This window comes from Cryptotermes secundus, unplaced genomic scaffold (assembly GCF_002891405.2).
Source record: "Cryptotermes secundus unplaced genomic scaffold, Csec_1.0 scaffold843, whole genome shotgun sequence".
In the NCBI taxonomy this organism is placed as follows: Eukaryota; Metazoa; Arthropoda; class Insecta; order Blattodea; family Kalotermitidae; genus Cryptotermes; species Cryptotermes secundus.
This window is the reverse complement of record NW_019731994.1, coordinates 677,476-692,833: the sequence shown is the minus strand read 5'-3', so window position 1 is coordinate 692,833 and position 15,358 is coordinate 677,476. Positions and strand designations below refer to the sequence as shown.

General features: G+C 42.2%; 1 protein-coding gene across 9 annotated transcripts in view; it reads right to left on the bottom strand.

Moving 5' to 3' along the window:
• Window positions 1-288: 288 nt before the first annotated feature.
• Window positions 289-15,358, bottom strand: part of LOC111867470 (cGMP-dependent protein kinase, isozyme 2 forms cD4/T1/T3A/T3B) — an 89,396-nt gene continuing 74,326 nt past the window's right edge. For all 9 annotated transcript variants that reach the window (XM_033752699.1, XM_023857366.2, XM_023857372.2 and 6 more), the window contains 12 exons: window positions 11,626-11,739; window positions 11,404-11,509; window positions 9,998-10,061; window positions 9,269-9,346; window positions 9,092-9,186; window positions 8,532-8,678; window positions 8,029-8,176; window positions 6,755-7,096; window positions 5,458-5,587; window positions 2,815-2,941; window positions 2,666-2,728; window positions 289-1,072 (listed from right to left, as the gene is read on the bottom strand). In XM_033752699.1, the coding sequence (XP_033608590.1) occupies window positions 907-1,072; window positions 2,666-2,728; window positions 2,815-2,941; window positions 5,458-5,587; window positions 6,755-7,096; window positions 8,029-8,176; window positions 8,532-8,678; window positions 9,092-9,186; window positions 9,269-9,346; window positions 9,998-10,061; window positions 11,404-11,509; window positions 11,626-11,739 (1,580 nt within the window). In that variant the 3' untranslated portion in view covers window positions 289-906. The remainder of the gene's footprint in view (window positions 1,073-2,665; window positions 2,729-2,814; window positions 2,942-5,457; window positions 5,588-6,754; window positions 7,097-8,028; window positions 8,177-8,531; window positions 8,679-9,091; window positions 9,187-9,268; window positions 9,347-9,997; window positions 10,062-11,403; window positions 11,510-11,625; window positions 11,740-15,358) is intronic.

Sequence of the window (15,358 nt, the reverse complement as noted above, 5' to 3'; positions counted from 1 at the left end):
GTCTCTTCGCTTGCAGAATTCTTATATTTTCTTCTACCCTGAAGATGGAGGCGATACGTTCCTCCGAAACGTCGGTTAACACCACTTATACATGGTGCCAAATCCCAAAAGACTGCTTTCTTCCATATTTTCATAGTGGTATTTCCTCCACCCTGGAAGAAACTCAAATTACCCACACAAGGAACTGGAAAAAACATGGAGACAAGATGGATGATGCTGTCATGGAACTGGTGGCACCTGTTACACAATCAAGACATTTCTCAGCGCATTGAAGAAGGTGACAGGCTGGCAGGTAATAAAAAACTTTATTTTAAATACACCATCTGAACAAAGTGTTCCCTCTCTGTTAAGAAGCATCGCACACTACGGGTTAAGTCTATGTGCAAGTGTTAGAGTTGCATATGTACATACATTATATAAACTATATCATTCAAATGTAACATATATAAAATAACCAAGTTAATTATTTATGTCTGAATGGCAAGAACATTGCAATGGTAATATGCTACCCTCAGAGCTCTGAGGAATTTACCATCTCTTTATACACACATCAATTTAAATTCTCTTTGTACAAATTAATTACATCATTGTTCACTTCCTGTCTGAAAATGCCATAACAATATCAGCGTCATTATTAATTATAAAACGTAGCAGTCTAAATGCGTTAACCAAGCCTTTCTCCCATACAGTGTTTAAATGGCACTCAACGATACTATAAAATGAGCGGGGAACCGTCTTCTTGAACTAAGTACACCCAGCTGGAAGTGACCACTCTGTACAACCTATCACAGTACACCATGCCACAGGGATGACACCCTGTAATCCAGCCAGTCAGCTAATACTTGTGAATGTGTTCTAGCCTCTTGAGTCACAGCAACTTAGCACCAGGAACTACAGGCCATGGGTCTAAAAGTCAGCATCCCAGCCTGTAAGGTCATCCAATGGAGGCCCCTCACTGTCAGGAGGATACTCATCAAAGTTGCTTGTGTCAGTCACGTTGCGCACCTTTGGGGTGATTGGAGGAATCAGCGTGTGGTTGATGAGGCCTTCCCAGTTGAAACCATCAAACCACCTAGAAACAGTTGCTCATCTAATTTCCCTTAAGGAAACATCATGTAGACAGAAATGGACTGAACAGAACACAGTGTGGAATGACAAAGGACTGAAGGTTTTGGTCATATTATGCAAAATGTGATGTCTGAGAAAAGATGCTGATGAGAATCTCCAGGCCTGTGAGGGCAGAAGCAATAAAGACCAGAAAATTGCTTTATGAGGAGTTTCATACTTCGTTCTCTGTATCAAATGTTAGCAGGATTAATGCAATGAGGTTGAGATCAGTGTGGCATACAGCACACAGGGGAGAAAATAAATATGCACAAAGAAGTTTTGGTTGGGAAACCTGAAGGAAAATAACCATTTTGAAGATCTAGGCACAGATGGGATGGTAATATTAAATTGGGTCTTAGGAAAATAGACTAGGATGGTGTTCACTAATTCATTTGGCCAAGGATAGAGACCAAGTAGATGAGCAATCATAAGCTTCTTTAGAAAGACTCTTCTTTTCAGAATTTGCTATATACAATTGAAAAACAAGGGCAGCTAAAGAGGTGGAGATGGCTGCTGGGAGACAGACAGTGAGGTGGAACGGGAACAGAACATGACGACGAGGGACATACCCATGAGGAAGACACAAGAGGGTACAGGGTACAAAGCAGAACCAGAAAGCTGAAAAACAAGTGGATGATGCATTGCCTCTGTTTATAAATGAGATTCTGGCTTCGTTCTTAACTTTTCTGGGTTTCTTACATGGTCATTAATCAGTATAACTAAACTGGAACCTGTGTATTGGTATTGCTATTTTGATACTCTGATTTCACGTTCAAGCAGTGACTGTGCAGTCATTACACTGATCTTTAGTTGTCTCTCCTGACCAACAAAAACTTGTGCTACAACTAAAATAAAAATGAGCAGGCCGGTTTAAGCAGGAACACTTCTGACATGTGCTCTGGAGACCTCTGATTTGAACTGTGGCTAGGACACTGACTATCCTGAGTTTATTGTGTTCTTCCCCACTGCCTCCAGGCAAATGATGGGACAGTACCTCAAATTAGATTATGATCAGTTCTTCCCAGAGTTTTCCCAATTCTTTCTTCGCTAACCATCTTATCATTCAATGACAAGTAATCTCAGTAACTGACAGCATTGCTGACAAACAACAGGTAATGAATGAGACAAAAAATATATAAATAAATAAAATAAACTGCTAAAATCCTAGTAACAAAATTTCAATGTTCAATACAAACAATAAAAGCTGTATTCCATTTTGTGGTCTTCTGGGTTATAACACCATACAGTACGGTAGGTGGGTACAAATATTTTGGAGGAATATGCCATCTGTCTTCACTTGTTCTCCAATAATGTTCCTCTGAACAATCATAGCACTGTACCACACTACATAGCGTCATATCCCCGAGACCAGTGCACTTCCCCTACATGTTTGCCTGTCCTGTTGTATCATGAATGGGAGAGATGAGAAATGCACATAGAACTGTAATCAGAAAATCTGAAGGGATGACATCATTTGGAAGACCTGGGAACAGATGGGGTGCTCAATGGAATTAGCTGATTAAGCTCTCCCACAACAGAATGATTTCACCAGACTTACTTGTGCTTCTGAATCTCGCTGATGCCTCCTTTCTGATAGCCAAGCCTCTCTGTTGGGTTGTCCCTGAAAGTGCAATGTCACATGATCAATTCCAAAACCAGAAAACCAGCAGAAGTGTACTTCGTGATTGGCTCCACAGTCACACTTACCGACACAGCTTCTTGATCAACGCCATGGCATTCCTCGTGATGTTGCGAGGGAACTCAATGGCGTCAATGCCTTTCAGAATTATATTGTATGTCTTCATGGGGTCAGACCCAGTAAATGGTGGTGTACCTGTGGACAAACAAACTTGCTTATGTCTCTCACTGTGCAACAGGTAACATAAATTGGAACTTGCAAGTGCCTTCAAGATTTCCCAAGGTCATGCAATGGATGTATGCTCACAATAACAATAGTAATATTATCTAATATACAGTGGAATCTCGCTTAACGAGCACCTCTCATAACGAGTAATTCGCATAACGAGCAAAACAAATTGTAAAAAAATGACTCACTTAACAAGTGACATTTTGCATAACGAGTGACGAGAGGGGAAGTCCTGGATTGTGCGCTTGCTACATCAGTCTGTGTTTAGCACTCCTTCCGCTAGTATCTTAGTGTCGCTTGTGATCACACATTTTCCCAAACTTGTGTTCAAACATATTATTTGTAATTTTTTTTGTGCAAAGTTTAATAACCCTTGCAAAAATGTCCCCAAAGAAAAAGCTGCATAAAGACAGCCATAAGAGAATAAAAATAACCATAGATATGAAACGTAAAATCATTGAAAAGCAAGAACAAGGTGTGAGCGTGGCTGATCTAGCACGCACATACAATCGGTCTACATCAACGATTTGCACTGCGTTGTCAAATGTGACTTTGAGGGGTTTGAGATAGTACCTGTGGAGCTTGTAGTCAACGAGATTGTGTCTTTGGCCAAGATTATGGAGCTGGAGGTGCATAACAATGATATCGATGAGCTTGTGGAAGAGCACAGCCAAGAGCTGACCACCGAACAGCTTATGGAGTTCCATTGTGTTTCACAGCAAGAAGTTGTGGAGGAGTTTGTCAGAGGAGGAGGAGGAAGGGGAGGAGGGGGAGGGGGAGGAGGAGGAGGTAACAGCAAAGCAACAATCTTCTGGCGCAATAAGAGAAATGCTGAAAGCATGGGAAACTGTTGCATCGTACACTGAGAAGCATCACCCTAATAAGACAGTGGCTATGCTCGCTTCAAATTTATTTAATGATAATGCTGTGTCGCATTTTCACCAAATTTTGAAGTGTGAGCAAAAACAAATGTCTCTAGACAGCTTTCTAGTAAAAAAGAATTAGATATGTATCATAAATAATAAACTAATTATTTCAATTTTTTTTTTTTTTGTTTTCTGCAAATCGAATTCGCATTCCAGGTTGGTTCATTCCGCATAGAAGAAAAGATGATGATGATTCATGCTCCTTAACAATGTATATATAATTTTCTTTGAATAAACGTTATTCATAAAAATTTTTGAGTATTTTTTTGGCATGGAATGCATTATCGTATTTTACATTAATTTATATGGGAAAATTTGTTTCCCTTAACGAGTGTTTCGCATTACGAGTAAGATTCTGGAACAAATTATGCTCATTAAGCGAGGTTCCACTGTATATAAAAAGTAACTTTCCTGTTTCCTGTTTTTCACCGTGGCATTACATGTCAGAGAACACCCAAAGATGCCACAAAATTTGCCTTGTACTCTTGCAAATATGTATGGTGGCTCAACACAGCAGAAATTAAACTTGCCTTGAAGAGTACTGCCTTCTGGGATGAGACACTGTGTAGTCCTGCAAAAGTTCACTTGTATTTCGGAGGCATATACTGTGTCCACCTTCACGGTCACACAGTAAGCCAATGAAGCAACCCCCAAAGATGTCTACTGTCATATCCCAGAAGATGGTACTCTTCACAGACATCACTGTGAGCATCTCAAATCATATTCAACAAAATTTACCCTGATTACAACAGATGCTAGAAATATCTGTGTTCATGTTGGAATATATGAGTCTAACACCAGCTTGGCTGTTACTCTGGAGGAGGGAAAATGGTGAAGAGAAATTGGATGAAATAGCAGCTAGGCCTGCTCTTTCTCCTTGAATATCCTATAGACACCTTTCACAGATGACTAGGATTTCCAGTTCAACTTATTTCTGAGGTCAGGGCACCCATAAAGCAGACTCGTTACCCCCCAGAAATTGGGTTATGATAAGAATGACAGTCAGTAGAGGGGAACTATAGCTTAAGGTGAACTCTACACTATTGGTGGGGGGTTCCACTCTGTGAGCAGAAAGACTGTAAAGTACACTTTAATTTACCATATTTACCAAATATAAGATGCGCTTCTGTCCTCCAAAAACTGACTGTACTATATAATTACGCATATTCACTTTTGAATTACTGGGTTTTTGGACTCTGTCCATCGTCCAGCATTCTGAAAACTAGAAAACATGCTTTGGAAACTGGACCTGTTCCTGTTCTCTGGTGAAAGGGTGAGATACCTGCTCTGTTTGGTTCCTTAAAAGGAGCTAACCCAGAAATTCTGGGTGTTATACATCATCGTAAGAACCCTTTAGAATCTACTCATATTCACTTCTGCTAGGTATGCCACTAGCAGCAGTAAAATACCTAACCTCTTACCCCTTGTGGTCTCTGATACCAAATCAAATGACAGAGGGGGACAGCCAGAGTTCAAGGCTATTTCTGTGACAGGACATCCATGTGACGCACAAGAGCAGTGTGATTTCAATCAATCAAGCGTGAAGCCAAGACTTGCCTGTCAGCAGCTCGAACATGAGCACCCCAAGCGACCAGTAGTCTGCACTGATATCATGACCTCGGTTCAAGATCACTTCAGGAGCCACATACTCTGGAGTACCACAGAAAGTCCATGTCTTGCGTCCTTGCTGTGAGACAAAGCAGTCCATTACCAGACAGTACTCCACAAATTGTAGTTACAAAGCTCATGGTCGTACCTAACAGAGGATTTGATTGGCTCCTTTTTGAAGAGCTAACAGACCCTTACCTACCAAAGAAATTAATGTAATTTTATGGAACCTGAAGGATCATTACTGATCTCATGAACCAAAATGCCACTGAAGTTCACATATGCATTATTTCTTTATATAATTTAAAAAATTACCACTAAAGGATAAATAAGTGGGCCTGTAAGTGGAAGTGTCCAAGCTGTAACATTATGCAGACTGTAAATAATTTTACTCTGAGTATATTTCTGGATAACAGCTATCAAATTGATGACCACAGAGTTGCATTTAAGATGACAACGCTAATCAAAAAGGCTGCAATGGTAACATAGGACAAAACTAACCCTTTATGGTAATCCTGATATTTCTGACTGTATACTTCCCAGCACATCACAGTTCAATGTATTGAATTATGAATCACAAGGGAACTTTTTAATTTCTGCATGTTTTTTGTTAGTGTTCTTATAACTTTTGTCAGATACAATGCGAGGAAATTATGTTCTATTGGTGAACAGAAGTTTCTTCTCATTTGAATAACATTATTTCAAATTCTTGCATAAAAATGAATAAGTAGAAATTGTGCATGTTATGATTTTCTGGTTGTCAGTTTTGTGATCACACAATTTAGCCAAAACAGTTCATGTCATACATGTAATTGGGGGGAGGCATAAATTTGCGGTTATGTGTTATATTTCATTATTTACTGTTGCACACCGAAAAATGTGACAAGACCTAACGTCAATTTAACGGCATTTTGAATGAATCAAACAAACATATCAAATTTGTGTATCGTCAGATAACACCTTCCAGTATGACAACAATGACAACCATACTGTAAGATAGAAATTGACTTAATTATTTGCCCCCTCCAGCTGGCATGGAATTAAGAAGGTAAGACCGTAATCCTAATACTCACCACCAAGATAATGTTTAAACATCATACAGGACGAGCAAGTCAAAAGAAAACAGCATTACCAAAAGTGAATACTGAAATACAATTCATATGAAATTATATTTGGGGAAACAAACACTCTGTTTTGTAATGCAAAATGGATGTCAAAACATCTGCAGAAGACAGGTTTCACACACCTGCAACTTCTTTGCAAAACCAAAATCAACCAGTTTCACATATCCATTAACATCAAGCAGCAAGTTTTCAGGTTTCAGGTCTCTGTATATGATGTTGCGACTGTGTAGGTAGTCAAATGCTTCCACCACACATGCTGTGTAGAAGCGCGTGGTGGAGTCATCAAAGTGACCCTTATCCCTGAGGATGGTCCACAGTTCCCCTCCAAGGCACGACTCCATGAGCATGTATAGATATTTGCGATCCTTGAACGTCTTGAACAACTTGACAATGAACTCACAGTTTGCCTCGCCCATTATTTCCTTCTCAGACATGATATGCTGTTGCTGCCGCGTCTCCACAATCTGCAACACACAATGGAGAAGCACTTTTGTGTTTTGTGTATCACTTGGGATGGAAATTTCCAGACTGTGGAGATGTAGAGTTTTTTTCTTAGGGACAGCATCACTGTGTCCCAAAGGGTGTTTCAACATTAAAATCGTTGCTAAGTCATTCCTCACATATTTGTGAATGGGAGGATTATATTCAGATGAATCTTAATGAGCAAGACGAGGGTGTGGTCTGGTAGCAGAATAAGCAATTCCTTGAGGTTCATCACAGTTTCTACAAAAGCCACACCTTACACCTATCTTGAGCCAGTTCAATCTAATTCACATTTTTATGGTCTATTTCTCTAACATTACCTATGCTACCTATGCCCAGGTCTCCAAAGTGCAAGTTTTCCTACCAAAATGTAACATATATTATTTGTTTTCGTGTTTTCTACCTCATCTTATTGATTTGATAAGACGAACAAATGACAAGCAGAAGCTGCTTACAGCCACCAAAGTAATGAAGACAAGCTGAAAACATTCTGTTCTACTGACTTAAGTGGACAAATGTGCAGTTGCCCTGAGTACTCAGATCACTGCTGGGTCCACCCCAAATCTTGCTAGGACCCTTCAAAGGACGCTGATCATGATGCTAGAGCCATACCCCTAAGTGAGGCCCTTCTGATATCTGTCAGTTCTAACCATGCATCTCTGTTCCTTGGCTACCAAAAGCTGGGCACTGACAAAGCATATGGTAGCAGGATTCTTCCTCCTTCCCAAGAACTGAAGATAAACATGGTCAAATTAACATCCTGGGGTGGCTTGCTATAAATGTCAGAGTAACTACCTCAGCATTTCTGTAGAGGAATTGAACAGAACCACAGTCAGGATATCCACTGTTCCTGAACACAAATGGGTGCGAAACATTCAGATGTGGGGGCCATTATAACCTTCTCACTCCATACCTGGCTTTTTTTCATCTGCTTGAGAGCAAACGACCTTGTTGGATCTCCAGCGATCTGAACCAGCTCAACACGTCCAAAGCCTCCAACCCCTAGCGTTGCGAGGATTCGCAAGTCTGCAAGTTTCACATCCCGGAACTCCTCGTTGATTCTGCACAACAGAAACACGGCAAACCTCTGCATTAGCTGTGCCACTCTGTGCTGCCCGATATCACTAACTGCAGGGAGTAAGTGGTTTATTCAAATTTTCATTGAACAGTTGGATTCACATTATATTTTTATATGTCCAAATGAGAGAAATATATATTTTTACAATTATAAATAATTTCAACAAAACAGTTCCAACCACCATTAAGCAAATTAATGAAACATCATATCTGCAAATACAAGAACATACTTACTGTGTCTGCTATCCCTGGATGAAGCACAGAACAGAATAAAAAGTTTATTATTACTACATGCCTGCAGACAAGCACACATTACACACAGCACAACATACAACTCACCTCCTCCTCTCCACACCTTCATCCTTGTACCGCGTTCTGATCTCATCCAGGCTCGAGATAAGCTGGTTGAATGTCTCGCGGTCAATCACAAGACATGTCACGCCCTCATGCTCATCAGCAATGATGTTCGCTGTGCGCAGGTCATCACTGTTGGCAGTCCAGTAAAACAGAACACATTATCATTCTTCCCTGGGCCGCACCATAGCTCAAGCAGTTAGTCGCTGGCTTCCCACTGCGGCGGCCCGAGTTCGATCCCGGGTCTTGTCAAGTGGGATTTGTGGTGGACAAAGTGGCACTGGGGCAGGTTTTCTCAGAGTACTTCGGTCTCCCCTGCCAATCTTCATTCCACCAATTGCTCCACAATCACCCTCACCTATCATCTGGGGCTGGTACAATAAGCCAGAAGTGGCCGCAGTATAAGGGACTTAGTCCCACCCCACTAGCAACAAAAAAACATTCTTCTCTGGAAACTTTCCCAAGTAATTCCACCATCTCAAAGCAGTTTTATTGAACACCATACACACTTAAAATTTCCAGAGAAGGAAACCACTGCAACTCACCCCTGCAGAGCCTTCTCTCCAAAGAAGTCTCCCTTCTGAAGGGTCCGTATGTACTTCTCCTCCTCGGTGTTGGGTTGCTTTATTGTCACTTTCACCTGGAACATAAGCCAGGGTCTCAATATAACAAGTTCGATAACACTTCAGTGACACAACTTGTGTGGATGTTACACCACTCACCTGTCCTTTGCTGATGATGAAGAATGTATCTCCACGAGCACCCTGCCTAATGATGTAATCACCAGGTGCGTAGAATGTCTGCAAAAGGAAACAGACTTCTTTATGATGCCTGCAGAACATATAAGGAGAGACTGCGTTCCAGTCAGGTGTATGAGCTGATGTGACATGTCAGAATTATCTGGTAGACGAAATGTCGAGTTTGGTCCAGGTAGGATTACTCGGTGATATACAATGTGAGGTACAGTCCCAGTCAGGCTGACAGTGAGACATGATGCAGGGTTTCATCTCAATCAGGATTTTTTTTTTGTTTGAGGATTCTCCCCACATAATTTCAATGAACTCAATGCGGCAACTTGCTTACTTGGCTCCAGTGTGAGATGAAACATCAATTGCGAAACAGGAATGAATAAGGCATAAACTTCAACATTGAATGTTTAAGACAGGCATTTCAGAGTTTATGATGAGGGTTGGGTACCTGAGCTAGGCTCAGAAACGGCCTCTGGTTGGATGTCTCTACATATATTCCCTTTAGAGTTACCAACATTTAATAAAACTAAAATGATTTAATAAAGTTATTCATACTTGGTATGGTAAGACAGTTTGGTGAGGCCTGGGCTCTCACTGTGTGAGCTGTGCAGCTCAAGTTCTGTGGAATGGCTCATAATGTATTATGACTTACTGTGACTGATATGTCAGTCCTACTTTAAATGAGATAAACCACATGCTCACCTCTTCTAGCACATCTGATATTTTTGTCAAGGTTTCTTCTGGCAGGTTCTTGAAGATGGGGACACTGGAACACGAGAACACACACACCAACCAGTCAGTGACATGAGTCACAATGCTGCAAAGCCTTCGTTCCATGTCACTGGGTCACCAGTCATCAACTACTGTCATGACATGAGTAACTAGGTCTAAGTTATTACTCAATTTTTTCTTATAAATTATACATTTATTTTGTTCTCCATACCAGGAACAAGCCCAGTCTCTAACACATCACTAAGCTCTTCATATATACAGAGGTTCTTACCTTTGTTGACTGGTTCATAGCTCTGCGCCTCATGGCAACCAGTGCACCGTTGGCTGTGAGGTGCATACAAATTTTGCTGATGACTAAATAGGCCTGTTGGCCAATAACGTTTAGAATGAAGTAGTTCAAATTAATAGATCATAGGAGGTGTTCAAAGTGCTTTCCCTGTCAACTGTGGATATCACCTTCAATAACAGTGTTGATAAACCAACTGCAAAAATGAACCATGCCAGCTGGATCACGCAGCTTCAGGGCATGAATCACTGTTGCTTTATAGGGTCTAAACTTCAGCAATTGTGTTGCCTTTCTTGCACTAGACTTTGACACTCCAGTGTCCTGAGCTAGACGCTTCAGTCATTTTCTAGGTATATGTTCATGTGTGACTCCTACATCATCTAACTTTTCCTCAGTAAACACTTGGTGATTATGTTTTTGTTTCTTGTCTATTAAGAGTCCCGTTGATCAAAGTTTATTCCCTAGACTGTGAATTATCTGCCTGCTGGGAACTCTTTCATCATGAAATTTATGTTGAAATTTTCACCTGACACTTTCTAGCAGATCCATGTTTCATGTAGAAGTCATACACAAATACATGCTACTCTAAAGCGTACTGCACCATGACAGAACACACTGCTCACTAACTTTAACTGAGAACAAATGGCTAATGGAGATGATCACTGTTGCCCACTGCTGACAAATCACAAACAAATTCCCATGCATGAACGGCATTGCTCTCTGTGAAACATAATGCTGACAAGTGGTCCACAAAGTTAGTAACTTCCCTTAATTCCAAACTTTATAGGCCATCATGCATACTGATTTATAGGCAATATTTGTATACATCTCGCAGTCAGTAATGCACTGGTTGCCATGAACTGGTCAACAAAGGTAAGAAGCCTCTGTATTTTGAACAGCCACAGAAAAAGAAAAAAACTGCTTGACAGGCAATGAATAATTCTCAGCTTAAAGAAGACCCCTTCCTATGTTTAACATCATTTCATAAAGAAATATGGGAGGAACTGAGTGCAGATGGAGATGTCAGTATTAACCCGCAGGAAGAGCTTCCTGTGAGGGCCATACAAAAGTGGCGCATCACTAAACTCACCTCTTGAGGAAGTCTGTGTATTCTGCCTGACGAATGAGGCCAGTCCGCATCATGATGGTCTGAAAGCACTGGCGCTCGATTGCCCATAGTTTGCAGTCAGTGGCAGCTGCAACGAACAGAACAAACTGATACCAAGATAGGTTACCGCACTCCTTATGGTAGTAACTGATGGAACACACAGGTTGCAGCACTCATCCTGACATCAGCCAATGCATCACTTACCCTTAATAGTTGCAGTCCTCTTGCAATTGTACAGGATGGCAAGCTCGCCAAACACCTTGCCAGGTGCTAGTGTGCTGAGGTACTTGTTCTCCCGTGACACCTCCACACGACCCTCTGGAACAGCGAGGAGGACACATAACTATTGGATAAAAAGGCTCCCACATCTTCTAGACCAGTTGTGTCAAACATGTGGCCCCTCAACTTTTAGAACTAATTGATATTAAAATCAATATTAAAATTTTAGTAGAAATATTTTTTGTAAAGACAATTTTCCAACAGACCAGAAGACAAGAAGTCTCACGCAGACATAAATTAGCAGGCTGCAGGAAATTCAATATTTTGCCATTTCTAACATAATTTCTTGTGTAATCACCCTTTTTACATATTGAAAAGTTGCTTGATACTTGACAAAAATGGCATTCTCTTGCTTTTTAAAACTGTAAGATATGTAACTTTAGGTAATTATATTGAAATTATTCCTAAATAATAAATAGAATTAAATTTCCTTGTATCAAAATCTAATATATATTTCTATCTTGAAGTGTGGCCCTAGACTATTATTTATAGGGCTGAGGTGGCCCTTTGTATAAGTTGAGTTTGATATGCCTGCTATAGACAATAGTCTCACAGATGGCTGAGAGGCCATCAGACTTACACACCGGCAGCCCTTTACCCCCGGGAATATTCCTGGTACTAATTTTTGTTAGAGGCTGAGTTGACCCCAGGGCCACAGTGTGGCTGGAAGGTTTAGGTCAATTGAAAAATCCAATGGCCTCATCGGGGACTGGATCCCACAACCTTCCGACCTGTAACATAGTGCCTCAACCAACCAAGCTACTGCATGTCTCCAACTACTGGATGCTGTTGTGAAATTTACATGCCACATTTCTCGGATGGTATTTAAACTTACAATGTGGTGGGACTAGAGTCTATGTGGTCTATATGAATCGGAATTATGGTGACAAATAGTATTCCACCATTCAGTGTTGCAGTATGCTCTGGAATATTCCACAAGAAAGTACAAGACAATGACAGAGGTTGATGCTACAGGAGAATTACTGTATGGTAGATAATTAATAGCACAGATAGATAACAGGTTGTCAGGGTGGCAAACGGAAAGAACTAGCTCAGGATCGTGTCCAGTGGCTAGCTCTGGAATCAGCGGTGTTGAACCTTCAGGTCCTGCTACCAGTGAGTTAGTTAATTGCTAAAATGCATCCTGGGCTACAGGAGGAGGATGGAACTACCGGAGAGTTTGAGTAAAAGTCTGGGCTCTGTCACTTGCATCAGATCTATTTCACGCTGACAGACATGGTTTTTAAAAGCAATAAAGCTCGGATGTCGGGCTAGATTCTGCCCCTGTGTCTGGGCACCACGCCACTAAGCTGGGTGAACCCATAAATGTAAATTCTAAGAGGAAATTGAGCTTTTTGCATGGGAAATGTGCAGGGAAGCGAGAGGCATTTGTCGTTCAACGCAGCAGTTCGCGATGCGGGTCGGCGGGCAGCTTGAGGTCACGGGTCGTGTATAAAGGACGCTTCATACGCCTGCACGGGCCTGCAAAAACGGAGCACTGACTGGACAGAGCAGTTATGTCGCGCCTGAGATACGATAACACGCCTGTGAAGTGACATGGCTTTGGCCGAGATTCTAACCGGATGACTTTACTACCATATCCATACACGGGCACGACGTAGCCCCAGTAAAAGACTAAATGTTGAGTCTTTTACTGTTAAGGCAGTTGGTACACTTATTTACCACTTGCTTTAAAGGGCTAAATTAGGCTCCAACGCTTTCCCGTACTCACATATACAGTTAAGGTCTGCCCGGCTCTGATTTAAGCACCGCTTCATGGAATCACGCAGAGGGCGCGGCAGTATAACCCAACAGCGGTCATCTTCACCTTATCGTACCCTTTAAAACCGGACGGAAAGGGAATAACGGATGTGTTCCTGGGCGGAGGAGATGCGCATTTGTGTTAAGTGGCACAACTTACACAAGCTGACTTGAACCTTGAAGCTATGTCTGTACATGAACCAGAAATCAGTGCTCGTGACGCAAAGAACAACAGACGATAGTGTGGCGTGTAAATTTTCAATGGAGCTATCGCCTGTTTCATTCATACCCTTCTTGCGGCCTGTGATTCTGGGGGACAAGTCTGCGTGGCTGGTAGGCAGAAGAGGTGGGTTTCGCTGGGCCGATGCAGACCAGCAAACGTTTGCCACACCAATACGCCACGACAGGCATATATAACGCACATTATGCGTTCACTTCACTCGGTCTGTTGTCTTGAGTTGAAAAAGGTGACAGACAGAACTGAGTAGCCTAATATCAGAAGGTGCAACAGCACGATGTATATGTGCATTCCCCGCTACTAGAAAGCAGCGCAAAATATTGACATGAACACAGCTAACAGATCCTTTGAAAACTTTGCAAAGTTCAGATATCTGGGGATGAAAGTAACAAGACAATGTTGCATTCACGAAGCATCTAAGAACAGATTAATTTCGGGTAATGTTTGTTACCATAACTAACTAACTCCATGAAGGTGAGCCCTTCTTGAGGAGCGGTCAGTGGTCCAGCCACTCACGAATTTCCCCCACATTTTATGAAACTAGAAGGTTCATTACCGTGTTCACAAGAGCCCTATCCCGAGCCAGATCAATCCTGTCCGCATCGCCGCATTCTAAGAGTCGTTTAAGTACTACCATTCAGTTCAGAATCTACTGTCTTCCCGTCTGATACACATCATAATATACAAAACTGTAATACAGTCCCCTGCTTGTGCTAGCGTCTCTGACATACATTGAATGTGTCTCAGAACGTCATTACGGAATGAAATCGACACCCAGGAGCGAGACTGGCCCGCATCACAGCCGTTGCCTGACTTTCACTGTTACAACATGCGGGCAGTGGAGCGTGTAGGCGCAGTCACGAACTGGAACAGTTCGGCTCTACAGTCGTTAGTCCATAGAGAAAACAAACAAAAACTGAAAACAAACTCCGTGGTTTTAGTTCGCAAGCGAACTATACCGACCGAGCGAACGAGCGCCCGCCGCTTGTCGGCCAACTTAGTGTCAATTTTAGCGGATAAAGTGTGTCAGGTGGTCAGCGCAACGAATCCCCATGGCCGTTAATTTTGGTTTTCTAGACCGGAGCCGCTACTTCCTTGAAATAGCTCTTCAATTATCATCACGAGGCTGAGTGGACCCCGTTCCAGATCCACTACGTGTCAGAAAATCTGATAGCGCCGGGAATCGAACCCGGACCTCTGGCTCTGTAGCCAGGAACTCTGACAATTAGACCACAGAAGCAGCTGAGGAAAACTGAGATTCGCACGAGGCATTCCCTTTCCGAACGACAACCTGGGCCCATCATGCGGATTCTCATTCCCCAAGGTCAGCCTTCCGCGCGCTCAGGGAACACGAAAACAGAGCTTTAAAAAAACAGGATGGCTGCAGCGCGCACTTTCTCTTCACGCTGCTGGCTGCAGGGACTCGTCAGCAGTCACGAAGCCGAATTCCTCAACAAGAGCACAGTCGCGGAACTCTTCGAGCCTGAGCGTGCTTATTTAAGCACCACTCCACACAGACGCACTCCTATCCTCAGCAGAAGATTGAGGTGAGCGGTCGGCTTCTGGCTCCGGGCGCTTTACGCGCGATACTCATTCTAGAGAATACCGGACTGACCCCAGAGCTGGTCTGAAGGCGGGGGGGGGGGGCAGATCTCTGCC